The following is a 26,467-nucleotide window of genomic DNA, read 5'->3' as shown; positions in this document are numbered from 1 at the left end:
GGCCGTCTTATCCAGCAGAGCTATCATACATGGAGAATCTGCCCTTGGCCACCTGATAGCCACTTGTCTTCTGAAGGTTGGGTGGGAAACTTGCAAAGAGATCATCCTCACATGACCAGACAGTTTGAAGGCGCATTCCCCTTTTCTGAATTCTCAAGAAGAAAATGCAAACCCGTAGTTATCTGGCTCATATCAACGGATCCCCCCTTGGCCCCATCAGATATCGTAGCTCGCAGCTTGACAATGCGAGCCCGAATATTCCGATTCGCAACTTTATCCGCATGATATACCAACTGCCGCTCCACAGTGTCAAGTTCAAACCCATAAAACTCATAAATATCATCCGGATCCTCAGTCTTGCTCTCCCGAATCCGAATTTGCACTCGCAAGAGGTCTACCAGGGTCCGTACAGCAAGCCACTGGTGTGCATCAAAGCCATTCTGTTCCTGCAACCAGTCCGAACAGAGGGATTGAATCTCGCTCGTTTGGAGAAAATCTCTAGTTGTCCGATGCATATAGTGTACACGAGAGTGCAACGAGTAGAGCTGTTTATTTGAGAATGACCAGGAACCTTCTGGCCGCATGAGATCTGGATCGTCATTTTCGTGATTCCCGTGATTGCTACCAGAGATACGCATTTCCAATAGCCCGGCGCATTGACTCATCAGTCGTAAATGCACCTGATAACAACGGGCAAGCTTGATGTCATCGGTGAGTCTTTCCATTGGGTTGGTTACTTCTTCCCCGGAATGCCAGAGCGCAAGGGCCAATGGCGGCTCGGTTGCCGCGTGCACGATGGCGAAGATCCGGGCAGAGCGAATTCGGTACCGCTGGGGGATACGAAGCAACATATGTCGATAGAGACGCTCAAGATCTGCAGGCAGCTCGTCGAGATGAGCTTGAAGGTCTGAAAGTTGATCGCCGTTTTGAGAACCTCGGATGATAGCTTTGACCACGAGACGAACCCAGAGGAACACGCCATCCGATTTTCGCACAATCTTGATACCAAAGTCGTGCATACGTTCTGGATGGGCCTGGAGAAAGCTTTGAAATATGTCTGACCGGTTGAAAGAATCGAAAACGAACAACTTGATATCGCTGTAGGTAAGGTTCTGGAGTAATAGAGTAGGGTAGCGGTGGTTGCCAAAATGTCTCTCGAAAATGGTCCAGGGTCGTGATGAGATGCAAATCTTGACTTTGGGATTGGTGCTGTTCTTCAAAAGCTCGATCAAATGTTCCAATTCATCCTCCGTTGCTTCATATTCATCGAGGCCATCAATCATTAGGAAGAATTTAACCGGAAGGTCTTCCTGGGAGAGAACAGCACCCAAGGCTTGGAGTAGACGGGGTACATCCCAGTTCAAGCTCAATCGTTGATGGGCCTCGGTGAGATATTTGCGAGTAGAAGTAGGAGGTAGCTTCGGCCGGTCTGGGCTTTTCCGCCTCCTAGCCAAATCCTGCATGACGACTTCGTTGAGTACGGAGCGAACCTGTTCTCGTTCCTCAGTGCAGGCGATATTGATGAGATCCTTGCATTCCTTGAATAGCTGATAGAGAACCGTCCGGAGGAGGCCAACTAGTGATCTTTGATTCTGTGATCCTCCCGACCAGAAGAAGAACCCAGCTATGGCCCATTGGCATGAGCTATCAGAGGCGGACAATATCTGCCGCAGCGCGGGATTCTCGAACAAGTATTTCATCAATGTTGACTTGCCGGATCCCGCCTTTCCGTTGATCCAGTAGACTCCCCCTTCTGTGCTCATCCAGTCCACGAACCCCGGGCCAGGCTTTGTGAAGATCCAATCAAAGGTGCTCTTGTGCGCATCAATCAGACTTTGATGTGCTCTGGAGATTCTGGAATACCGTTCATCCATCAACTCAAATCGTAGAGACTCCAGGAGGTAAGTCTCGGTCAGCATGTTCATGGTGGTTTCGCTAGGGCCAGCCAGAAGTGGCTGTTGTATCTGGGCATCTGTATGCTTCTCAGTACGGTGAGCCGGAATTGTCAAAAGCAACTCTTTCGCATAAGCAGCCGCAGATACTGCTGCGTAGCCTTGCCAGCCATCGTTCTTATGCGAATCAGCATAGTCTGAAATTCCTCGGATAACAAGGCAGGCAAATGTATCCATCAGTCCAGCCGCCTCCATCTCGAAGCAGATGATCCTGTGCTCTTTAGCTAGACGATCACGCGTCTGCCCGTGTTTGATGACTTGGTTTCCAGAGGCAATATTCCCGTAGAGTACTTTTGGTTGATGGTGAATCCGTGCAGCTCTACTCTTGACCTTATTCAAATCACAGCCACATTCTTCGCAAGTTCGGCCCAAGATGCGATGTTCATATTCGGATTCAAATAAACGGTCCAACCCTGCCCTGGGAGGAGAAAAGTCCGAGCTTTTATTCGGGTATTTTCTGGCTGCCTCCATGATATACTGAGATATCTTGTCTCCTTGCAAATCATGAGTCGATTGAAGGCGATGAACTGCACCGAGAAGCTTCGGGGCTGGCTTGTTGACGGTGCCAGTTGGGCAAAATTTGCCTTCTTTGATGGTCTTCCCAAAGTCATACTGCACAACTCCTCCGTGCCCGTCGCTGGGGACACTGACAACGACATCACCTAGGCGAATATCATGCTGCTCGCTTGGTACTCCGCCACCGATACCAATCATGAAACTGAAGTTGATAGAGGGAAACGTTCGAATAATGTCCTTGGCGACGTTTGCCGCGGAGGTTGTACCTGGCACTCCTTTGGGTAAACAAGCCAGAACGACGTTATGAGATCCTACCCGCCCGTAGATATATGCGTTGTCGTCCTGAGCCGGGATCGGAGTTTCTGCATGCTCTTCATCCAGCATGGCTCGCGCAGCGCTGAGCTCGCATGATAGAGCGCATATCCATGCGACGGTATAGTCTTGCAACCGTAACCCGTTCATGATTGTCTATGTGGCTTTTGATAGGGTGATATCGGACTTGAAGAGATGAACCATGGTACAAAAAGGCTCTAGCTTGCTATGGCAAACCCTTGAAGCGTGTCTCAACACCTATGCATGCATATCGGTGTGAACAGCCTGAACGTAATCAGGTGGTTGGGGGCGGGGGCGTGAGGCTGAAGTGGCTTTGCCGATGCCTTGGAGGTACGCGTGGTAACGCAACTAGTCAACGATCTAGATAGTAAGGTTATCTCCCTCGAGTTCTTCAATCGATCTTGATATCGTTTCTCATGGGTGAAATTGTCCGAAATATCATTCAACCCTTTTTTTATAATCATATTCTGCTGGAAGCTACCGTAGATATGGTGTTTGATTAGTCCAGGTACCCCTCTGCCATGTTACACCCTCGAGTCTGCAATTCTGAATTTCAAATTAGAACTATGACTATTTCACAATTGAATAATTCTCGTTAATTTTGCATTATACAAGGCATAAGTAGTGCGATTCACCATCAAGACTACTGGTTGGTCAGATAGAAACACCTTCACGAACAAGGCTCTCTGATCACTCTGATAGCTCTGTATGTTGAATTCAATGGCTACTGCTATTTCATTCTGACATTTTCGTCCGCCTCTATAATTAGGAAGACTTTACCGTTAAAACACTCGGTCGCATCCATCTTGTGCTAAAGTTTCTATCCAACCTTGATACTTCCATGTAGGGCTGAGACGTAATGTTACCATGTTACAAAACACAACAATACCGTACGGAATTACCTGCTGCGCCACAGCAACCGCACGTGGGGAGGTGGTACTCGGTGGAGTCCGGATACGGAAATTTGTTAGTCGTGACGTCAACGTGTTTCAGCATTTCCGATTTTCGTCGCAACCGAGCTGGAAACGTGTACCTGGTGACGTTCTGCAATTGAGGGTTCGGAAACGATGGTATGCGGATGGAAAGTGTAGCAAAGGCTACCGCAGGACGACGGAAAGGTAAAATCCTCAAAGAAACGCAAAATATATCCCGCAACCCGCAAGGCTACGCGAGAATTGTGTAGAGATGCATGTACATTAGAATAGTGGGGTGGGGACCCTCGAGAAAGATCGGAGATCTCCTATAGCAGACTGGGCGAAACATTCCATGGGTACACTGCAAAATGAACATTCCTAACCCACTGCGCATGTTTCACAACTTCACCCTCCTGTCCACAGATACTAGTGCGCCGTCTTCACGCACTTGGAAATCCTTATTAGGCTCCCATCCCATCCAAGATCGAAGCGTCTCCACCCCTCCCTCACCAGCCTCAAGTCCCCCGCCAGTCCACCCGCCCTCATCGGCCTTGATGGGATGGCCCGGCGTGCGGGATAAGTGGACGGCGGGACGTTGCTCATACCCCGCCGACTCCAGCTCGCTCTGTTCCAAGACAGGTGTGGCGCAGGCATCTGTGCCATCGAATACGGCCTCCCATTCGGCGCGTGTCTTTTCCTTAAAGCGACGAGTGAAAATGTCGCGCAGCGCGGGCCAACTGTCTCGGTCTTCGCGTGCTGGCAGGCTCTTCGGGTCGAGCTGTAGTCCGCGGAGTAGGGCTGCGTAGAATTGCGGCTCGAGTGCGCCGACGGCAAAGTATTTCCCAGAATCTTTAGTCTCGTAGGTATCGTAGTATGGACATCCGCTATCGAGTAGGTTTTCGCCGCGCGGTTCATTCCAGGAGGGGAGTTTCGTGGCTAGGCGAGGGAACGTTGCAAGGTAGGCGGATCCATCGACCATGTTGGCTTCTACGACTTGGCCGCGGCCGGTGCTGGTGCGAGCGATCAAGGCGAGAATGATACCCAAGAAACAAATAGCACCACCTCCAGCAAAATCACCGAGAATGTTACCTGGTGCGTAGGGTTTGTCTCCTGCGCGGCCAAGCATGGAGAGGACGCCCGATACGGCAATGTAGTTAATGTCGTGACCGGCCATATCTTTGTATTTCCCATCGCGCCTGAATCCCGTCATGCGCGCCACAATAAGACGCGGATTATGTTTGAGGAGAACTTCCGTTGGCGAGAGACCGAGACGTTCGAGAACGCCGGGACGGAAGGGGTCAATCAAAACATCGGTGGCGGTTAGGATGCGGAGAAGGATCTCTCGCGATTTCGCCTCGCGCAAGTCGAGGGTAATGGAAGTCTTATGACGAGTAAGTTGATCTGCGCTGACTGAGGATGGCCGGTCAATTCGAAGGACTGATGCGCCATAGTCGGCCAGAAGGAGACCGGCGAAAGGGCCTATAAAGACAGTCAATGTTGAATGCTCGGGGGTACGGCTGATCGAGGGTCTTACCTGGAGCTAGACCAGCTAGCTCGACAACTCGAATGCCATTCAAGGGCGGTGGAGCGGCCATTCTCTAATGATGAAGGTAGGGATGAAATGTTTACTTTCAATCGAATGCGAGATGGAATGAAGTTTAATTATGGAGATCAGATTAACTGGTGTCTCCGCAGCCGAGGTCCGTGGTAGTCATTGCCGTGTGCGGCGTGCGGGGAACCACGTGTGTACACAATTTGGATAACTCCATTAGTGACGACAGGAAAATCAAAGGCTCTACCTAGTGTAATTAATTATTGGGAAATACGAGATTCTGCATTAGATAAGTCTAAATCCCACTTCATGCATATGTGATGATTAGACACTACTCTTATGCTGTTTACTATTCTAAAGCTGTTCTCCCACTCCGCTAATTACTTTCGCCATGTCATCTTGAATAGGAAATACAATGTTGATTGGCTCAATGGGAGTATATAATCTAAGATTGATAGCTTGCACGCTTTTCATAAAATGACCAGAGTTTCTCCATATAATGATCAAAAATAATAGGCCATGTAGAAATAAATCACTCTACCGACTCTCACATGAGGTCAGGCTAGAGATCGAGGGCTGTCGAAGTAAATATAGTAACAATTAACATCATAAAAAAACATAGATAAAAACCGACAAGGTGAATTGTCGGATATGAACAAGATGCAGGACGCTTCAAAAGGTCAGTCCGCTATCAGGTTCAGAGAATGAAGACGCAAGATGCTAGGACGGTCATGAAGATGGCGATGAAGTTGGTAACTCCCGAACGAGAGGCAGTGCCAGTGTAGATGGGAGAGACTCCCTCTTGAGTGCTGCTAGCAGAGGATTGAGCCTGAGAGGCGGTACCAGTGGAATGGGCAGCGAAAGTCGGGGTTCGGCTGGGGGAGTAGGGGATGCTAGAAACCGATCCAATGGGCTTGGAAGAGGGGATGACAACGAGAGTGCCGGTGACGGTAGGCTTGGGGGAGCCACTGGAACCGGACCCTTCACCTTGTCCAGAAGCTCCCGTGCTTCCGGTAGGGGTTGCCGAGGGAGTATAAGGCACGGTCACAGTGACCGTCGAGCCGGTAGGACCACAGTGCTTGCAGAAGGTCACAGTGGTAGTCCAGGTCTCAGTCCAAGTCTCGCTACCCGCCGGGGACGAGGGAACGGGGGTAACCTCTGCCGTCGTGGTAGCAATGGGCTTGGTAAGAGTGACAGTGGTCGGGGTCGCAGCACAGTGAGTGCAGACGGTCACGGTAGTGGTCCAGCCCTCGGGGATGGAGGGAGTGGTAGTTGCCAGACCGGAAGAAGGACCAGTCACACTAGCAGTGGCTTCGGGGCAGACAGTGGTCGTGATAGTCGTCGTGATAGTGGTGAAACCAGTGGGGCAGATATCGGTATACGAGGTAACGATGATTGTCGTGGTCACATCAGGCTGGGTAGACGAGGGAGCAGGAGTGACCGAGGGAGAAGCACTGATGACGGAAGTGATCGTAGGGTATCCAGATCCAGTAGATCCAGAGGAGCCAGGAGTCTGAGAAGTGCTAGTAGCCTGGGAAGAGCTGGTAACCTGAGAGCTACCAGTGGCACCGACACCCGGAGAGCTTGACTGACCAGCGGGCTGAGTGCTGGTAGCCGAAGTCGACTCAGAAGAGGAGACCGAGGTTACAGACACGGAACTAGAAGTTGAAGGTGACTCGGACACGGCAACAGAGCTCGACATAGGGACTTGAGATGGGCTAGACACGGGTGACTGGGTAACGGGGGTGTGGCTGGGTCTGTGAGGGATAGAAGACGAGCTCGAGAGGGTGCTAGTGCTGCTAACGCTCTGGGAAGAGGCAATCACAGTTGGGACGGTCGAGCTAGAGGCCGAGGCACTTCCAGAAGGAGTAACAGAGTTGGAAGCTGGGCTGCTAGAGGAGGGGGAACTGGAAGGTCCAACGGGAACGATAGAGGCAGTCGACGACTGAGTTGGGATCAACGGGGTGCTTGAAGTCTTGGACACAGTACCGCTAGGGGTCACGACAGCACTGGAAGATGACAGCACAGGGGAGCTGGAGCTTCCGACGACAACACTGGAGGAAGACGATTGAGTAGGAGCCACGGGAGTGCTTGAAGGCGTTGAAACAGTTCCGCTGGGGGTAACGGCAATTCCAGAAGACGATGAGCTTCCAGAGCTAGATTGAGCCGGCTTGCTTGAGTGCGAGGGGGAGCTAGAGGGAGTAGCCGTAGGCAAGACGACCGGGACGCTTGAGCTAGAAGTGTGCAGGCTAGAAGAAGACGCGACCGGGGAGCTAGCAGGCACACTAGAGCTAGGGACAACCACAGAAGACGAAGCCTGAGAGCTGGTCAAAGAGGTGGAAGCGGCACTGGATGAGGCAGGCTTCGAGCTGGATGGCACGCTAGAGGGAACGCTAGACGACACCACTGGAACAGACGAAGAGGTATGGCTGGGCGTAGGGGTAGAGCTAGACGAGCCAATACTGGAAGGCGAGGGAGTGCTCGACTGGGAAACATGAGGAGCGCTGCTTGAGACATACTGCGAGCTAGATGGGATAGCAGGAGTAGTCGATGCCACCGGGCTAGAAGAGGGCAAAGAGCTGGACTGAGAAGCAACGGGCGAGCTTGATGATACATAGCTCGAGCTTGACGCAACTGGGGAGCTTGACGCAACCGGGGAGCTCGACGGGATGACAATCGAAGAGGTCGGGGACGAGGAGGCCGGGGATGAGGCTGGAGTGCTAGAAGGGACCACCGAGCTGGAAGGAGTAGGAGTAGGAGTAGGCTTGGGAGTTGGCGTCACAAGGATGGTAGAAGTCGAAGTAACAGGGGGAGGGGGAGGAGCACAGCTGTAGAGAATCTCCTTCATCTCCTCGGCATAGGTCAGACCGTCGGGAGAGACGTTGTTCTCCGAAGCAGTAGCCTCCCACAGCATGATACCACCAAAGTGCTTGGGGTACAACGCCATGTATGTCTCAACCAGAGGAGAAACCTCCTCAGGGGTCAAGTAGAAGCCTGCAATGGCAGCGTCCTCAGAGGCAGGAAGTCCGATGAACAGCTTGGTCTCGGGGTTGGCACTGTTCCGAATAACCTCAACCCAGTCATCATAATTGAAGCCATCCCCGCTCGCTGAGCAGCTAGCCGTATTATACCATTGAACCCACAGGAAATCGAATGAAGCATTTGAGATGGCGTCGCTGAGCTGCGCATCAGGAATCGCGCATTGAGGCGCACCAGAGATATAGAACTGCTGGTCCGGATACTCGTCGAAGTGGGAGCGCAGACGGTTAATCATGGTAGCGTAGCCTATTTGAGAATGACTTAGGGTATTATATAAGAAAGAATAGAATAGGGGTCAACATACCTGCGCCGCCATCATGCTCAATATCAAAGTCGAAACCATCCACAGCGTTGGCTTGGAAGGGACGAGGATAGACATCGGTGTAGTTCTCGTTCTGGGGACCGAACGAGTACCACAAGAAATCGGCAAACCAGATAGCTTGAATGTCACTGGTCAGCTGCTGGTAGGCAGTTTCTCCTCCAATAGACAGCAAAACGGTCTTGCCCATCTCCTTACAGACCGGGATATCCTCCCAAATCTGGTGGCAGCCGCTGAGAAGCTCCGTTCCAGGGTAGACGGTGCCATCACACTGGTTGCCAAAGTTGGAGCCGGGATAATCACTGACAGCGTCTGGGAACACATTAATGAACGCTAGGTTGATTATATCGAGCGATGTCTCTTGGCAGAAGTGAGAAAGTCGCTGCTGATTCGCTCCCTGGCCCTGTTATTATAAATTAGTAAGTCAGTAAATGGAATAAGGTACAATGAAAAGCAGCCAAAAAGAGGAACTAACCCAATAGACGGCGAGATTAGTTTTCAAATCCACATCCAACGCAGCAGAAGGAACGACGATGGATGAGAGAGCCGCAATAGCGGCAACAGTCCTCCGGAAAGCCATTTTATAAGCTAGTAATGAATGACACTGGCGAGTGTAAAAAAGCCAGAGATAAAAGAGTGGCAAGGCAAGACTGCCTTCGTTCGAATCAACGAAAGGACGCAGACGATAGTCTGCTGGGGCACCGATCACTCAAGGAAAGAGAGTGAAAATATTCAGAGCCTAAAGTCGAAGAAGAGGGAGACAGCAGGTCACCTATTAAAAAGGATACATAATACTGTTCTTACAGGTGGAGGCTATGCCCTCCTGAATTGTGCATGCCATTTCTATGGTGCGCTAAGAATCTAGTCATCGCCCAGCTAACTAATGAGAAGGGGGGTTTCCATTTCATCACCGGGAAGTGCAAGGTACCTGGATTCTCCACGGCTTAGCACCGGTTTCCACTGCAGGAACACTCTCCACTTGCTCGAGTCCAACGAATAGCGGTCAGATCTCTTCCAACCAGACTTGACCATATTGGACCCGAGAGTGCGAGAAAGCGCTAGCCGGAGATAAAGGTCGGAGTCGAGCACGGTAGGTATGTAAGGACCGAGGGCGCACGCCATTCATCTCAGCCGCCTCAAAGGCCGGATAAAAGGGCCAGATGCAAGCCTTCACGAGTCAAGGTGCCAGTAATTTTGTGACCAAAGCCACCACTAGGATAAGTCCGGAGGATGACAGAGTGGCGTTGGAGCCTTGGAGGGGGAGGAGGGACACGTCCAGTTTGAAGGGTTCAAGCGCCCTTGGCAAGGTAAAAGTTGGAATAATCTTAAGAGCCGCATGGAAGGGGACTGATCCGGTCTTCATTTGGGATAGTCTTAATGTCCGGGCACCAAATGCGGCTTCGACCGAAAGTATAACGAGGGATGATAGGGCGAATGGAGATCAGGATGTTCGGTCATTTCCGATTGATCATTGGACAATGGAATGAGCTAAATACCGCTAAGCGTGATAGTCCCGAGAGTCGTTTTGGTTGAACCAGACATGGTCAGGGTCTAGAGATGGAAGCCGGGTTTACCGGATAGACGTGAAAGAACACATTATGTCGATGAAGCGTAGATGCTTATATAGTAGAGGTAAATTCGGTATGTGAAGCATGGCTGATTGCCATAAGAGTGTCAATTCCATCACGCATAATACTGGAAAGGTAAAACGGGTATTGGTGATGGCCATGGACTATGGACAGCAAGTGGAAGTGGGAAAAGGAAATTACTTGAATGCACGAGAGTCCGAGCGTCGACTCGTGGAGAAACAAATTGGGCCAAATTGGGGGTTCGCTTGGGGCGGAGCCTCGCAGGAACACCAATCAAAAGACTTATCGGAAGCCAACCGGATCAGCACGCCGTTTTCCAGCTCGGTTAGAGAGGGGCAGGGTAATTAGCAAGATTTTAGCAAGCAGTTCTCGTGCCTGATCGATCCTACCCTAAGCAAGCCCCGAATGCTACTCTAGGACTTTGGACTGCACGAATCTCGCCATGCTAGCGTGGGCTCATTCCCCTGTTACCAAGTAATTTCCTGTCCCCGCTAGCGAGATTGGATTCGCATCTTGGCTCGGCTTAACTTTGAACTAATTTCGGCCAAGAAGATCCAGAACGAAAATCAAGTTTAGGGTGCCTTTGATGTATCGGAGGCTTGAAAGCACTGATTGCGGATCATGGTCCTTTTTTCGGACCCCACGCTCATCTGCCGTTAGGGCTAAGTGGGAAACAAATTTTGAAAATGCCCCTCCATTGGCTCACTAACCAATGGAGTCCACTTTCCGAATTGCCTAGGTAGGCATAGTCTATGGAATTTCGCCGCATCGTTGGGACTTCGTGAAATAGTCTATGCTAGAGGACCCTTAAGGTCCCACATAACCAGCCTCTACCATCATATCCGCCCGCACCGGAGGCAACAAAAAACTCAATGTCATTAGGAATGCTCGATACATACTACGGAAACGGTGCATAAGTACCTCCGAGAGATTCAAGAGCTGGTAAATTGAAAATTGCGCATAAAGATTGTGGCGGGGATACCTCGGAGAAGAGAATGGCACAAAGTCAGTCGAAAATATCTTCGAGTACGATTTCCTCTCGTCGCCTGCGAATGGAGACTTTCGCACTATCGTCGGCATGTAAAGCAAAGCCTTGTCGTCTGAGTTGAGGAATAGATCCTTCAGCAAGTTTGAAGTCATATTTGAGAAGCGCATGACATAGGAAAATCTTGATCTCGTTGCTGGCGATGAACCTGCCAGGGCAAACATGCTTTCCAAGTCCCCAGCCAAGGTATTCGGCCGAAGCAGACACGAGATGAGCGTTGGTCCCCTGACCAGGGGTTCGTCGTTTCTTTAAGAAACGATATGGGTCGAAGGTATTGGGATTCTCGTAGAACTTCTCATCCCACATCCAGTAATTCGGGACTGCAAGTGATGTTCCCTTGACGATTGATGTTCCATCACTTAATTTGATATTTTCTTCGGCGATTCTGCGTATGAAGACTATAAATGATCAGTTAGGTGGAGCATGCGACCTATATGAGGAACATTTATGGGTGTACTCACCAATGTTGATTGGTTTCATACGCTGTGACTCTTTCAGAAAACTATCCATCAGCTGGAGTTTGTAGAGAGCAGTCTTTTTCCACCCTTTTTGAGAAATGACCGATATGATCTCTTGTCGTAACTCTTGAATAAGTGTCTCTCTTCCACATAGGTCGAAAACAATCTGGGTAATCATATCTGAGGTCGTATGGATGGCCACGACGGAGAGAGCCAGCTGCATGGCCGCTTGATTGTACGGTCGCCCTTTGGCAGTCTGCTCCATCCATTCCATTGCATCGTTGTTATATGGAATTGGCTTTCCCAATCTCAATGCAGTCTCTTTCTCTCGTCTTCTCTCTTCTAGTATGGGGTTAATGATAGATTTTGCCTCGGCAAGCTCGGATTTGATCTTCCTGTAAGATCCGAGGAACGGAGCTACAATGGGTCGAAGGAACCGGGGGATTAATCGAATGGCTTCTGACGCTGTGATAACATCAACCGTATAATTCACCATGACCTTCAGCCAATCAGGGTTGCGACAGATCTTGTCACCCAAAAAGACCCTTGATGAAAGCTGGGCGACGATTCTATGTATGGTGGGTTTCAAGGTAGGGTCATGCCACTCTATACATACTCAGCCTCTCAAATAACGAGGGAAATGGTAAAAGCTTTCATGCCTTCCTTGTCAGTCCAAACTTTGCGAAGAACGACCGAAACTTCATCGGAAAGACGCTCCCTACGGAAAAAGTATGAGCCAAGTCCGACGTAGTCTGTATTGTAACGCACCCAAGGCCTGTGTCAGTCTCATGCGCACCGCATCTTGAAAAATCTCATTTCCTGAATCAAGTTGGAGAAAGGGATCAAAGGCTTTGAGTTGACTGTGAACATCCTGAACTATAAACTTGCTGAAGCTCAAGCCAGGCAGTCTACTAATCTCACTTGCGTAGTATGGCGAAAGAATTGTCTTGTGGCCATTATCACTAACGATTTGGAAAACCCGGGACTAGATAAATATGTTAGATGACTACGTTGAAGCTTGTGAAGTCTTAACGTGTTGAGCTTGTCTGACCTTGGATAGCCCGGCTTTTAGTATGCCGGCCGCATCGGTTATATATCGGTGCTTACGCTTAGTAGAGTAAATCTCGAAGGACCTCCATGCGGAGGTTGGGTGAATGTAGAACAAGAGAAAAAGAATTAAAAGGGCTCCAATTACCATGGTTCAAGTAAGCTAAACTCATTCTGAAAGATCGCGGTGTTGTATTGATAGAAATTAGCAATCTTTAATCTTGGACTGGAGGAGATTCAATCTCTTATATTCTACATTTCACCCTCCCAAATTGCCTTCTGGGCTCTTTCAGTGCTGGTGCACTTTTATACACGATTTCAATTCACAAGAGCTTCATAATGTTGTGATCTAACCTGCAATGCAAGTTTGTGAGGGTTCGATTGAAGTATAACTGGCTGCTACGTTTCACCGCAGTGGCAAAACATTCGCATTCATTACTCAGACTTAAAGGGGAAAATCGTGGAGACTTAATTCAATGGAAATATTTTCGAGCTATGGAGTTTGCCAAAACCATATAAGCCATGTAGAATATGCGGAATATAATTTCTTCCGCAACAGGGCCTACGTCCTTCACCGTTTAAGAACGAAACAAAAGCCAGTATGTCACATAATGGACCCCCTTCCCCACTTCATGTCCATGGTCTGCGTATGATATCATATACATTTAGGGTAACACAGCATGTGTGGAGTGATCATACAGGGCTTGGTGGGAAGCAATCCATTCATCGTAGTCTGAGCTCCGATGATACACAAGCCCTTTAATTGTTGCACATAGGAAACAATAACGATGACAAATTTTAAGTCAAAGCATTTTCCATCTTCTCGCTTCAAGGCCCAAGCAGGGATGGAAATTCCATCCTTAGATGCGAGTCATATCAAACATGATCTTACATCCTAGTGTCCATCTGCTTCCGAGTCCGTCTCCTATACTGGCCCACAATCCACTCACTGATGTAGGTTTAGTCCCCCGCTAGCTTGTGGTAAGTATATGAAAAATTTTTATAAAACCCACTGGGCCAAGCTTTCCCCTGCCCCCCTTTTTTAACTATAGCAATAATGCGGTTCATTCATGCAGAGGTACGCTGATGCCTGAATTTGTAGGGGGAAAGATACTGTCAAACACAGATGGGGCATAATACCGCTAGACTAAAAATGCACCATGGGCAACATTCTTAGTCTATACGGGCTTCTTGTTGTTCCGACAGATACAATCAGTATCACGTGACAGAGTGAGCACTTCATCGCTTTATTCTGCCAGAAATCAACCAATCAACATCACCCATATTTGTATAACTTCTATAATGGAGGAGGCCCTCAAAGATAGATACAAGAAGTAGTTCCTCACATAATTAAATATATCTCACTCATGCAAGTTTCTCTTCCACGTGCTCCGTGACTTGCTCCTTTGTTTCCTGAATCTTGTGCACCATTTCCTTTTTCCTATCCTCTGAGTCAAAGATCCAGGCGACCTCCTCCAATGATAACCCAGAAGTCTCCGAAAAGCAGAAATAGACAATTAGGAAGACGATAAACACCCAGACACAGTAGTAGATGTAGAATTTCCACCCAATATTCTTCAATGCAATAGGGTTGACATAACTTCCAAAGATGGAGGCCACTTGGATCGTCAGCAGGACAAAGGCCCAGGTCTTGGCTCTCATTTTAGTTGGAACCAGCTCCAGAGGGTAAGTAACGATTAAATTCGTCCAACCTAGCGTGTAGAAGCATTGGAAGACGAAGATGCAAGCTATAACGAGCCTTCCGGCAGCCAGGGAGCCTTTTTCGAGGTACTGTTGAGCCGCGATTGTCCAGACAATAAACGTGACAAGAACACCGCCTGATCCCGTGAGGAAGAAGAAGCGGCGACGAAAGCGGTCAATGACAAGAGTGACAAAAATGGCGACGATATACTGCCAAAGAGTGACCATTCCGTTGACAAGTGTAATCTCGTATTCGGTCTTGAGGCCAGTATCTTTCAGAATTTGCGTGAGATAGTTTGATACCAACAGGTTACCAGAGCTCTGACTGAACAAGGCTGTGCAGAAGCAAAGGAAAATGCGCTTCAGATTGGCCTTTGAAGAAAAGAATGCCTGCCAGGTCATGTTTTCCTCTGCTTCCTTGGAAATTGCCTGTTGGATCTCAGCGTATTCGATCTCCACTAACTCGGAGTTCGGATTGCATTCGCCGTGATATTTGATCAAAATTTCGCGTGCTTCTTCGGTGCGGCCATTTGCAATCAACCAGCGTGGCGACTCAGGACAGAACCAGATGAGACAGAACTGGTAAGCGGATGGAATGATTTGAATTAGAGTCGGGAGCCTCCATGACCACTGGCTGTTGATCCTGAAACATCCGAATGTCGCCCACGCACCGATAACGTAACCGAGAACGATGGACGTGTTGTAAAAGGTCGTGATTTGGACACGCTCTTTGGGGTGAGATAGCTCAGTGACCAAGACCGGAGCGCCCATTTGAATCAATGATGATCCCACTCCAAGGATTATCTTTCCGCCGATGTACATGTTCAGAGAGGTAGCAAATAGCTCAATAAGAACGCCAGTAATGATTATAATCGAGCCGAGCGCGGTGGGAAGACGGCGGCCCCATTTGTCACTAATCCAACTCAAGAAAATGAATGGGATAACGCCGCCAATGGCGTTGGAAGCTCCAAAGAATCCAAGCTTTGCGCCTTCAGGGTGTCCAAATCTGTCTTGCCATGAGTTCAAGACCTGCATTCCATTTGTCATGGACTTTGTCGAGAAACTTGTTAGTTGGTGTTGACATCAAATTGGAGTATAACATGACTGACACCATCAATACCAAGCGCAGCGCTGGCAAAAAGAGACGACGTGAGGAGGAAATATAGCAGTATGCCATTTTTCCGACGCCAGAATGGTGGAATGGATTTCACATCGATGGGCGATATGATGCCCTCGGCCGCATGAGCAGCAGCAGGAGCCATAATTGCACTCGATTGACTGTCTCGGCGGAAGATTAAGCTACAGACAAATCTGCACGGAAATGTGTAGTGGAAAGTGAAGGTGAATCTTGTGGCCTTGGACACTTCCACATGGGGATCGCTGCTCCTTATATAGAACACGCTCCTACCAGGATTCATGCACGATCAATCAGTTGGGTCTTGCCACACGTGGAAAGGAGAGCCGGGCAAATTCCCATGGCGGGGGACCATCCAGTCGCAGTCGACTGAGGTTTGTGGGGAAGAAGAAATTCGTCGGGAATAAAATTTGGGGTTGCGGGGACGGGGACGGGGAAATTCGACCGGGGAAATACCAGCAGCACGGACACCCACGTTTAAAATTGTCCCGGCCCCATGGTATTTCCCCGATCCCAACCATGGAACCTCGAGCGCCCCACTCTTGTTTCAACGCCAGTTACGCCACAAGCCACCCCGCTCAGGTATAAGGCACCGGAGCTTCCGTTTATCACAGAAGTGAAAATATGTTCCCTTCAACTTGTAAGTTGACAACGTTGCAAGAGTCACTAGCAGGACTTGCTGTGAAGGCAAATTCTATCAAAATGGCGACTAGTTCTCCTGCCAACTCATTGCCCAGCGACTTTGAATGGGGCTTTGCCACCGCTGCCTATCAGATTGAAGGGGCTTTTGATGAAGGTGGTCGCGGAAAGTCAATCTGGGATACTTTCTGCCACCTGGAGCCAACAAGAACAAAGGGTGCCAACGGTGATATTGCATGCGACCACTACCATCGGTATGAGGAGGACTTTGATCTTCTATCCAAGTATGGCGCGAAGGCATATCGGTTTTCCATCTCTTGGACGCGTATCATCCCGATGGGCGGCAGAGATGATGAGATAAATGAAGAGGGAGTTGCATTCTACAATCGTCTTATTGACGCTCTGCTTGCAAGAGGTATCACACCTTGGGTGACACTCTATCATTGGGATCTGCCTCAAGCTCTTCATGACAGATATGGAGGTTGGCTGAATGTCGAGCAGTCTCAGAGGGACTTTGAGAGGTATGCCAAGGTGTGCTATGAGCGATTCGGAGATCGGGTCAAGAACTGGATTACATTGAATGAACCGTGGATTGTTTCCATCTTTGTGAGTGTATCCACTGGCTTCAGTTTTCCTTGCGATGTTTCATACTGACTAATTAAATATAGGGCTATTCTACTGGTGGAAATGCTCCTGGAAGAAGCAGCATCAATCCTCAGTCTACGGAGGGCAACTCTGCGACGGAGCCTTGGACCGTCGGCAAGGCTCTTATCATGAGCCACGCCCGCGCGGTGGCTCTTTATAACAAGGAGTTCCGAGCAGCACAAAATGGGAGAATTGGAATTTCCTTAAATGGAGATTACTATGAGCCATGGGACATGGAAGATGAGCGTGATCATGAGGCTGCTGAGCGACGTATGGAGTTTCATATCGGATGGTTTGCCAATCCAGTGTGGTGCGTACAACGTCGCTTCTCACATAACCTGCTAGAAGGCTAATCACCTCATGATATCAAAAGCCTCGCACAAGATTACCCCAAGTGCATGAGAGAGCAGCTTGGTGACCGTCTGCCTGAATTCACAGAGACTGAGTTTGGTCTTCTTCGAGAAGCGGAGATCGACTTCTACGGAATGAACTACTACACTTCTCAGTTTGCGCGCCACCGTGACGGCCCGGCATCCGAGACCGACTGTCTCGGGAATGTGGAGGAATTTCAAGAAAACAAACATGGTCTGTCTGTTGGAGAGCCGTCCGGCGTTCACTGGCTGCGCTCAACCCCTAACCTGTTCCGAAAACACTTGACTCGGGTTTACCGTAAATACGGAAAGCCTATTTATATCACTGAAAATGGATGTCCTTGTCCTGGAGAAGACAAGATGACGGTCGAAGAAGCAGTTAATGATGTGTATCGCATCCGCTACTTCGAAGACCACATCAATGCCGTTGCCTTAGCACGCAACGAGGATGGCTCTGATATCACAGGATATTTTGCCTGGTCCCTAATGGACAACCTAGGTGGGTTCTTATATTCTTCTTCAACAAGACTCCATAACTAATACATCCTTTAGAATGGTCCGATGGTTACGGAGTTCGCTTTGGCGTCACTTTCACCGACTACAACACACTGGAAAGAACCCCAAAACAGTCTGCATTGCTCCTTAAGGGGATGTTTGACAAGTACATGGTTCCTACAAATTAGGCTCCTAAGGAGTAGCAACAACCATCGAGGATTACGTTGGCCTGAGTACGACACGGGGCTCTGGGGAGCAAATGTTACAGCAGAGGCAGTTGCTAGAGAGGTGCATATTTCGGTTACTTGCATGTCAACCGGGTATAGAATTTAGGCTTAACGGATACTTTGAGGGCGTTACATGGTTCAATTGGAGATAAATAAAGAAATAGACACAGAAACAACCAAGTTCAATTCGACCAAAGTTGCAAGCTAAAAAGGCCCTGTCTTGAAATGCCGTCTTTAATAGTATGCCATGTTAATATCAACAACCTCCAACTCTGAGATCACTTGCTTTTTCTTTTCTCGGCTTGTGGCCGTTGGAGTATGCCGTTTATTTGCTGCCGAGTCCTCGTGACCGGGACGCGGGACCCCTGTGTCGGGGAAATTTGTTGGAAAAGCGGGGTATTTGAGTATTTGACCGTAGCCACCCCCCAGTTTTCCTTTCCACAAACTGTAACAATTCTCCGTTCTCCCCGACTCGAAACAACGGCCATGTGATGGCAGCCGCTAATGAAGATACTCCGCGCTCAGCTAGTAGGGCATGCGATCGATGCCGGCGGCGAAAAGCCAAGGTGGGTACCCCTTGGAATAGCGCTGGAAAGCGACCGTCCAGAATCAAAGATGCATCAAACTGAATCTCTTACTTCCCTAGTGCGACAGTCCTGATCCATCATCAGTCTGTGTCAACTGTCGCCTGGCGGGCGAGCAATGCACATTCGATTTGCCACTCTCTAGACGAGGTCCGAAGGCAAAAAGACGCCATCTGGCCACAGAAGGTCAAGGGAACTCTTTGGGCAGTCCCATCACACCATCCCTGCATGTAACGAGACATAACTCTTCTTCACAGGGTTTATTTCAAGCCCCCACAAGCTCGGAGAACCTCGATCTGTGGGACTCTGGAATTACATCTGCCATCAGCCTAGATCCTGCGCTGTCGCCGGCGACGGTACATACTGTTCCTACCCCTTTGTCCCATGCTGCGTCGACCGGAGGCGCTATCTCCGCTTTACAGCGATGGGAAAAACTTGCCCGGCAACTGTACCTACGCAGGCCAACTGCTGTGTTGGAGAACCTGATCAACCATTGCTTCAAACTTTTCTTCGACTATCTCTTTCCCCTCATCCCGCTCGTTCATGAATCGAGTCTCCGAGAGGGCCTGGAGTTTTTCGTCGCTCGAGATGATACACGAACGTTACGAGGGAACACTTCGAGCATGAGATATGGGTATGAATCATTGAAATACCCTGAGCTATGGCCTGATGTGACTTTCACTCTCATCACGGCCGTTTGCGCCGAGACAGCCTTCCTTCTCCCCAAGGACATTTTCCCGGAGGGAGAGATGATCGCAGATATTTTTCTCCAGGCCTCTCGCAGCTGCTTAGTGACCTACCTCGAGGCCGATCTCGAATATCCAAATGCAAACTCTGTGGCTATTCGATATCTTCACTCTAACTGCATGCATGCGGCTGGAAAGCCAAGGTTTTCATGGCATATATTTGGCGAAGCGACTCGATTAGCCCAAGTACTGCAGATGCATGATGAAGAGTCGATCCAGGGCCTACATCCTCTCGAAGCCGAATTCCGCCGACGAGCGTTCTGGATTACCTACATCGGAGACAAGTCTGCAGCCATATTAAACAGTCGCCCGATCACCATCCATAAATTTTCTTTCGAGTCTGGCATTACCATGGGCTACCCTACCGGCATTGAGGACGAGGCCATCGTGACACCGGGAAGCACGAATGCAGATGACTTAACTGTCCGCAAAAGCTTTCTCATCGGCTTTAATGCAAATCTCCGACTTTGGCAGACCGCATCAGATTTGCTCCTGGAAATGCGATTGCTTGACAGTCGCAAAAACGTCTCGATGAGCCCTCATCATTCACTCACTGCTGAAGAAAGGCTGCGGCTGGATCATCTTTACGTCCTCTTTGTGACGTCTTTAGACGATCTTCCCCCCTTTCTCCAGGATGACCAGCTCCTAACGAATGCCCACTCTGATAGAGAAGAAATGAACAGTCTATCAAGGATTTACACCATCCAAGCTGCGAACTTGTACATTTCTTTGCACTGCTTGAAGATGGTCATAACGCAGAAGTTCGAGGAGGCCAACTATTTTCCCATGGGTCACAATGAGATTTTGCTCCTGAGAAAAACGGAGATTGCTCGGAATATGCTCAGAATTATGCGGGAGGCGCCCTTCTGGTCATTACAAATCAATGGAGAACCGTGTGTAAGTTATCTGCACCATTGTTCCTTGATCATCATTGCTGCCAGTCTTGCTGATTGTGTATGAAAAGGTTGAGAAGATACGCCTCATAGGTGCTAGCCTCTTAGAGATCATCGATCAACATGAGACATCGCCTCTATCAGCTCGCGCGCGAACTGACCTGTCCGTGCTACTTGATATCTTGACACGGCTGGACTCAAAAGCATCAGATACCTTGCGTCGGTCTATGTAACATTTTGTATGTATGATAAAGAGATAATGGAAAAAATTTTCATAATGATCATGAAGGTCGTTAAACGCCATCTGAGTGTGATTGCATATCCCTGATATTCCGATGCGCAAGGGGGCTCAGATCCTGCTTGGTTGAATCATCGCACATTCATTTGTAGATATTCTTTCAGACCCCCTTTTGGACATGTTTTCCAAACTTTCAGAGTTATTTTCTTTGGCCTTGAGAGAAGTCCTAGCTACAGACACATGGCCCTCCAACGTTTGCTTCTATTGATACACTAGCTCAAGGGCCTTAGGTTTCAGGCAGAAATCTGCCCAGTGTATTGCCCCGATTTCTTGGCGGCTTTCATTGGCCTCATTGCAATATCAAAATTGAATAAGGTCCTTCTAGAATTCCGATTTGAAATAACCCGAAATGGTGCTATATTAAACTCTGGAAACTCCGAGTCGGCTTCAGAGCGTATTTCGCCGTTTCCCCGACACTTGGCCACCCATCGGCGAATCGGCGCACGGTCCGCCCTCGCCCTGCCTTGGTTTCAAGTGCCGAATTTCCGCTTCCAACTTTTTCTCTCGCGTGAATTTCACCGAATAAAAGCCAAAGCTGACGCTTACGAGGCCCGGTGGAGATTCTTCAGAGATTGATTATGGCTCTAAAATCAAATACAGTGGGCAACTTCATTGTTTCATTGGGCAGCCCGACAATTCCCCAGACATTCTCATTCTCGGGTGATGCGGGGAAAGGCTGATCGCACCCTAAGAGGCAGGTTTTCAGGGGAAATATGGAGATGCTTCATTAATTTTAAAGATTTCTTCCGATGCATATCCTAAGGTTCGAATAAAACCCATTCAGATTATGCTATTCAGTTGTATATAAATTTTCGCCGTCCCACGATCCACCATATCTACCAACCTGCCATTGTCTCACCACGATTGAGATTCAGCATCCGAAGTCTTCAGCCTTCAGCCTTCAGCCTTCTCTGCTGTTTACTCAACTCTATTCACCCAGTTATGCGTTTTACTCAGGCGTCGCTGGGCCTGGCATGTGCCACTCTAGCTACAGCTTTACCTGCAGCTTCAGAGCAGAATGGCAAGCCATCGTGCCGATTTGCTCAGCAATACACTCAGAAGCAAATTCTGCAAGATCCTTCGAATTTTATCAACGATATGCTTTTTTGGGAAGGCCAGTTCCACCAGAACAATGTTTCTTATAACTCAGATAATGGAATGTCATACGACGGGACGAACCTTGATTTCGTGACTGGTGTGAGAACTGCCAAGCATCCTTTCAGCGCCGCAAGCAAAGAAGTGAGTTGCGATTTCCACGGAAAGTTCCATTGCGACCAATGAGACTTACTCTGTGCTCCTCCAAATAGTCACTGCAAATCATGCTTTATGCCCATGCTATCTTGGGATCTGCCGATGCTGCCCGTTTCCTCTCTCCCAGCAATCCGTCCGCAGCTCCTGGAATCGCAGCTTCTATCATGGACGTCAAATTGCAGACTTACTTGAGATTTAATGAGACTTACCCTGGCTTTGGTGGATTCCTGCCGTGGTTTACCTCGAGCTCTCAAGATCTCTCTCCCACCTGGGACTGGAATAACCGTGTCCCAGGCCTGGACAATGGGTACCTCTATATACTCGATCCTGCGAAGCCCATCCAACTAACAAGGCTTATAGTGAGCTTCTGTGGGCCGTGTACGCTTTCATTCAAGCTGCCGAGAGCTCTTCAAATCAGTCATATATCGACCTTGCCAAGAAGTGGCAGACTTGGATGGACTATACCAAGACAACTGCAGCTCATGTACGTCTCCCATACTTTTCCTGCAAAGACACAAGGACAAAAGGTTGCTGACCCCATCTCCTTTCTGCAAAAGATATTCTACGAGGGCGCGGGTAAAGTTTGTGCTGTGGTGGATATCAAGAACCAGACACTTCCTGTCCACCACCCCGAGCAGACGTATGCCTGTGAGGGTTCCAGCTACCTCGATGATCCGTACGAAGGAGAACTCTTCACTTGGTGGCTCCAGTTCTTTGGTGGGCTCTCCGAAGCCGAGATTGAGGCTCTTTGGGAGTACAAGAGAGCCAAGTTGGTGAGCGTGGACTATCATATGGGCAATGTCGGACCGATAACTGTCCAGAAGGGTATGTTCTATTTCGCAGGAAGCGATGATACAGTATCGAGATTGACATTTGTACAGGATATTGGTTCTCCAGTCACGAGACCTGGAAGGTGATGGAGATGCCCTACTACGACATTGATATCATTCGGTGAGTACTCATGTACAATAGCCGACCAAAACCTCAGGCACACTGACAATTGAACTCCAGTCGTCTCTTCCAAAATGCTGAGCGTGTTCGCACTTGCAACTCGGTTGTCACCAAGGTCCCAGGCATGTTCGCCTCCATCAACAACGTCACGGACCCATCGACTGGCGATGTGGTCGGCTATATCTCGAATGCCGGTATCCCCTCAATCTCGAACCAGACAGTCCAAGAGCTCGACGTCATCACCCCTTACAGCGTATTCCCTACGGTCTTGTTTGACAAGGCAGTTGGAATGGCTTGGTGGAGAAACATGGCTATCGCAAAGAAGATGCAAAGTCAGCATTGTCCCGTCGTTTCCTGATAATTGTTTGTTTACTAACTCAGTGAAGACATTTACGGTAGCACCGAATCTACTCGTCGTGATGGAACTGGAGTGTCTGCGCTTCTGACCTGGGATAGCAAGGTCACCACTGTGAACGCCATTCTTGGAGGAGTGTCCGACCTGGTCCGTCAGAAAATGAAGGCCGAGAACATCTACAACACATTTGTGAACAGAATTGAGGTATTATCTTGGATTTCTAATTCATTCAATTTAGGCGCGTATCTTTACTGACGGAATATTTTTAGGCTGAATACTCGAGGGTCTTCAAAAATCTCAAGGGCGAACATGTTGCATTCTGTCTTCCACAGGATACTGTACCTGATACCGGACTCGCCGACTTTACTACCTGCAACTAGGTATTTAAGTCTTGGGTGTTGGGAATAGACCCTATTTGATTGATCAACTCAAGAAGAGTTGACTCAACTGACCTGTGGCTTTTGGCTTATACAATGTGTATATCGCTTCTACTTTGAGAATTTTAGGAGCTCCTTATTGAGCTGAAAGTATATGCCGCGAACGGACTATTTTGTATGATGTTATAGATGTAAATAATGGGGACACCGATGCATTCTGGACGGCGGGCTTCGAATCGTAAAGACTAATGACTACCCAGCCAAGCCCTAGAGTCTTTTTGGTATCATCGGTAAATTACTAGACCCCTAAAAGGTATGAACAAGAATATTTCGTTTAACTAGTTAGAGAATTATAGCTGGATTTGGCTAGGGCTCTCTTCCCGTTTAATATTTAACTTTACACTCCAAACCGTATCATAAGGACTTGGCTGTACAACTGTCGCTGTGGCTCGAGTAAATTAACATCTTTTATCTCCGATTTTCGTAAATGGGTTTACTTTTTAATCGTCTTTTCTATTATCCTTTAACAGCCGTTCCCGGGCGTTCTTTTTCACGGGCTTCTGAATGACTTTTCAATGATAAGGTGCAGGACTAGGATGTTGTGAGGGCAAGATACTAGATGCGGAGGCGGAGTTCCGGGGGTAGTGAGAAGATGAGAGGAAAGTCCGTCGCCATGATTCCTCGATAAGGATCTGGAGCAGACTGGGTCGTGAATTTTTGGATCTGAATAGAGAGATAGTTGTCGATGATGTTGATGTCGAGGGTGATGGTGGCTACTGACGAGGGTTACTGAAGGTGAAAGTTGAAGCGAATAGGAGAGTGCTGAAGGAAGATGGGAGTTGGTTTCATGTTTCTTCCTGCCTCTTACGACTGTAGACTTGGGCTCACACGTAACTCACCTCCAGAACTTCGTTGTCTCCCAGTCCGCACGGCTATGATGGAAGGGATGCTAACCGAGTACACGATTTTTGATTTTTGATATTGCTTCAGAATCCAAATGCTAAAGCTTGATTCAAATCCCCGGGAAGTAATATATTCGACTACAGAGCCCATATTTATTCCCTTTCTTCTGTTCTGTTGTATATTACCCCTCTCTCGTTTCTCTGTGGCTTATGCCCCTCCTTAAACGTTTTTACCTAAGCTTGAGCCACGTATATGTCCAACCGTCTGCAAGTACAGATTCGGACTTGAATCAAAATTCTGTACGAGGGCCCTGAGATCTCCTAACTCGACGCTCGCCACCCAATACCCATTACGACCTGGCCGACGACCAAATGGCCGCGACCGCGGCAGACGATCTGCAAGTTGGCCAACACGGGCCCTGTACTCATCCGTGGACAGCCCATGCGCTAATCGATAATCGCCCGTTTCTTCGCCATGCTCAATCGCACGTTTCAATGTAGACAGATCCAACTCAGTCGGTGAATTCGTAAATGTAGGATCCCAGGTCTCCTCCACTCCTATCCAGTCACGATCTGAATCATACGCCTCCCTGTCATCTGGCAGAGGCCACGGCTGAACACATATGATACTCTTTAGCGGTGGTTCAATTTCGCGGAGCCAACCAAGAAGGCCGACCATCAGCTCTTGCCGGGAATTCGGGGTTAGCACGATGTGCTGGATATGATCGAACAGCTTGTGGTGATGCTGTACTTGCCCAACTGGAGGCTGTTGGTAAGGGTAGTCTCGTGACCAGTATACTGACCCCTTAGGGATGTTTTGCATGATGTATAGAGTTTGCGAAAAATTGAGCCAGCCGATTCCCTCGATATACGTGTGTGCTTCGGTCAGGACTTGGCGGGCCTCGAGACATGTGTGGGCAATGGCCTTGAGCGGATGAGTGCCGACCGTTATATCTTGGTTGTCTCGGGTGCGCTCGAGAGTAATACATGTCCACGACCCTCGGATGGCATAGTGCCAGATACGCAGGCGCAGTTCCGCCGGTAACAAGCCGAAACGGGGGAACTCTGTTGCCATGGAGGTTGTGTGTTACTTGGTATTGTATATCCAGGGGACTTTGCTTGTGAGTGTTATAAAGTCTAAGAGGGGTCAGCTTTATTGCCTGGATATTCTTGCCAGCGCCGCTCGTGCCCGCCCCGGTGCCTGTGCCTGGTCACGGGCATGGAATCTATTCGTCGCACTCCAGTAGCCTCTTCGAATCTGCGCCTCAACCAGAAGCAGGTGCAAATAGCCGAGATAACGATTCCCTCCAGGCTGATATCCGACATGTCCAAGCTATTCACGGGAATTTCTCGTCATAAGTGAAGGTTTCATAGAGGATGCAGAGTGAATGTAAATCCCTCCCCTGCGGTTGTCTCAATAAGAACAGGTCAGAACCCCTAGACTGAATAGATATTGTTCGCATAATTTGCTCGAGTACCGACCTGATCGCCTATAGTCTGACCAATAGCAGTGTGCCTCTCACGCGGAGAAAGAAAATACCGGAAAAGACATCCGAATTGGCCATATTGGGCCAATTAAATGGCCCGGTTGTGACGATGAAGCTACTGTCAAAAGAGCTTGGCGCAAGAATAGTTATATGGCCAGCATAACTATATGTAACATCTCTCCATACGTGACTCTAGATGTCAAGCCAGAAAGTTAAAGATTACTCTGTATTGTATTTCAGCTGGGTACTCCCACCAGAAAAGTGGTACAAAATTTGGGTCAACAATAGCAAAGGGCTTACATGTTTTGAGGTACATATCATGTTTAAACGTATACTTGCCTGCTAATTCTTATCTCGGCCATGATCGTACTTTGAGCTGTTCTTTAGACCAACGGGGGGCAGCTACATATTGAGTATGAAACTGCTAATGAGTCTCCATTGCGTTGCCATCGCTACAGGCGCACCTATTTTTATCGCCATATCTCAAAATCCTCTTGGCCATCAACCGGCCACGGGAATATCTTATCATCCATTGACCTCTAATCAAGCTCTCAGAATTCGAGGACATATGGACATTTCTTCGTGGCCTCGGGTGTGGATTCAGAGCTAATTACGGGTGACGGCTCAGCCCCGAACGGGTCGTGCT

The 26,467-nt window shown here is 48.8% G+C and overlaps 9 protein-coding genes across 9 annotated transcripts; 3 read left to right on the top strand and 6 right to left on the bottom strand.

The window, feature by feature from the left end:
• Nucleotides 1-107: 107 nt before the first annotated feature.
• On the bottom strand, nt 108-1,925 carry N7496_003930 (uncharacterized protein; the record flags this gene model as incomplete). Its single annotated transcript, XM_056696861.1, has 1 exon — nt 108-1,925. The coding sequence occupies one exon, from the start codon at nt 1,923-1,925 to the stop codon at nt 108-110; it is 1,818 nt and encodes a 605-aa protein (XP_056559073.1).
• A 2,187-nt stretch (nt 1,926-4,112) lies between these two features.
• On the bottom strand, nt 4,113-5,310 carry N7496_003929 (CaiB/BaiF CoA transferase family protein; the record flags this gene model as incomplete). Its single annotated transcript, XM_056696860.1, has 2 exons — nt 4,113-5,194; nt 5,250-5,310. 2 exons carry the CDS (start codon nt 5,308-5,310, stop codon nt 4,113-4,115), a joined length of 1,143 nt encoding a protein of 380 aa, XP_056559072.1.
• A 654-nt stretch (nt 5,311-5,964) lies between these two features.
• chiA1 (class III chitinase ChiA1) lies at nt 5,965-9,205 on the bottom strand (the record flags this gene model as incomplete). Its single annotated transcript, XM_056696859.1, has 3 exons — nt 5,965-8,552; nt 8,611-9,028; nt 9,101-9,205. 3 exons carry the CDS (start codon nt 9,203-9,205, stop codon nt 5,965-5,967), a joined length of 3,111 nt encoding a protein of 1,036 aa, XP_056559071.1.
• Nucleotides 9,206-11,220: 2,015 nt separating this feature from the next.
• Nucleotides 11,221-12,213, bottom strand: N7496_003927 (cytochrome P450; the record flags this gene model as incomplete). Its single annotated transcript, XM_056696858.1, has 2 exons — nt 11,221-11,657; nt 11,721-12,213. 2 exons carry the CDS (start codon nt 12,211-12,213, stop codon nt 11,221-11,223), a joined length of 930 nt encoding a protein of 309 aa, XP_056559070.1.
• Nucleotides 12,214-14,129: 1,916 nt separating this feature from the next.
• Nucleotides 14,130-15,727, bottom strand: N7496_003926 (putative MFS hexose transporter; the record flags this gene model as incomplete). Its single annotated transcript, XM_056696857.1, has 2 exons — nt 14,130-15,515; nt 15,575-15,727. The coding sequence occupies 2 exons, from the start codon at nt 15,725-15,727 to the stop codon at nt 14,130-14,132; spliced, it is 1,539 nt and encodes a 512-aa protein (XP_056559069.1).
• A 575-nt stretch (nt 15,728-16,302) lies between these two features.
• Nucleotides 16,303-17,938, top strand: N7496_003925 (glycoside hydrolase family 1 protein; the record flags this gene model as incomplete). The annotated part of the gene is made up of 4 exons (XM_056696856.1): nt 16,303-16,845; nt 16,908-17,194; nt 17,258-17,754; nt 17,808-17,938. 4 exons carry the CDS (start codon nt 16,303-16,305, stop codon nt 17,936-17,938), a joined length of 1,458 nt encoding a protein of 485 aa, XP_056559068.1.
• A 530-nt stretch (nt 17,939-18,468) lies between these two features.
• On the top strand, nt 18,469-20,433 carry N7496_003924 (transcription factor domain-containing protein; the record flags this gene model as incomplete). The annotated part of the gene is made up of 3 exons (XM_056696855.1): nt 18,469-18,543; nt 18,624-20,204; nt 20,272-20,433. 3 exons carry the CDS (start codon nt 18,469-18,471, stop codon nt 20,431-20,433), a joined length of 1,818 nt encoding a protein of 605 aa, XP_056559067.1.
• Nucleotides 20,434-21,440: 1,007 nt separating this feature from the next.
• N7496_003923 (endo-beta-1,2-glucanase) lies at nt 21,441-23,435 on the top strand (the record flags this gene model as incomplete). The annotated part of the gene is made up of 8 exons (XM_056696854.1): nt 21,441-21,737; nt 21,806-22,056; nt 22,110-22,233; nt 22,307-22,574; nt 22,631-22,700; nt 22,761-23,032; nt 23,087-23,259; nt 23,325-23,435. 8 exons carry the CDS (start codon nt 21,441-21,443, stop codon nt 23,433-23,435), a joined length of 1,566 nt encoding a protein of 521 aa, XP_056559066.1.
• Nucleotides 23,436-24,554: 1,119 nt separating this feature from the next.
• N7496_003922 (2EXR domain-containing protein) lies at nt 24,555-25,409 on the bottom strand (the record flags this gene model as incomplete). The annotated part of the gene is made up of 1 exon (XM_056696853.1): nt 24,555-25,409. The coding sequence occupies one exon, from the start codon at nt 25,407-25,409 to the stop codon at nt 24,555-24,557; it is 855 nt and encodes a 284-aa protein (XP_056559065.1).
• Nucleotides 25,410-26,467: the final 1,058 nt, after the last annotated feature.

The sequence above is a fragment of the Penicillium cataractarum genome (assembly GCF_028827025.1).
Source record: "Penicillium cataractarum strain IBT 29864 chromosome Unknown utg000002l, whole genome shotgun sequence".
Classification (NCBI taxonomy): domain Eukaryota; kingdom Fungi; phylum Ascomycota; class Eurotiomycetes; order Eurotiales; family Aspergillaceae; genus Penicillium; species Penicillium cataractarum.
The sequence above is the reverse complement of the archived record's forward strand: the minus strand, read 5'-3'. Positions and strand labels throughout refer to the sequence as shown.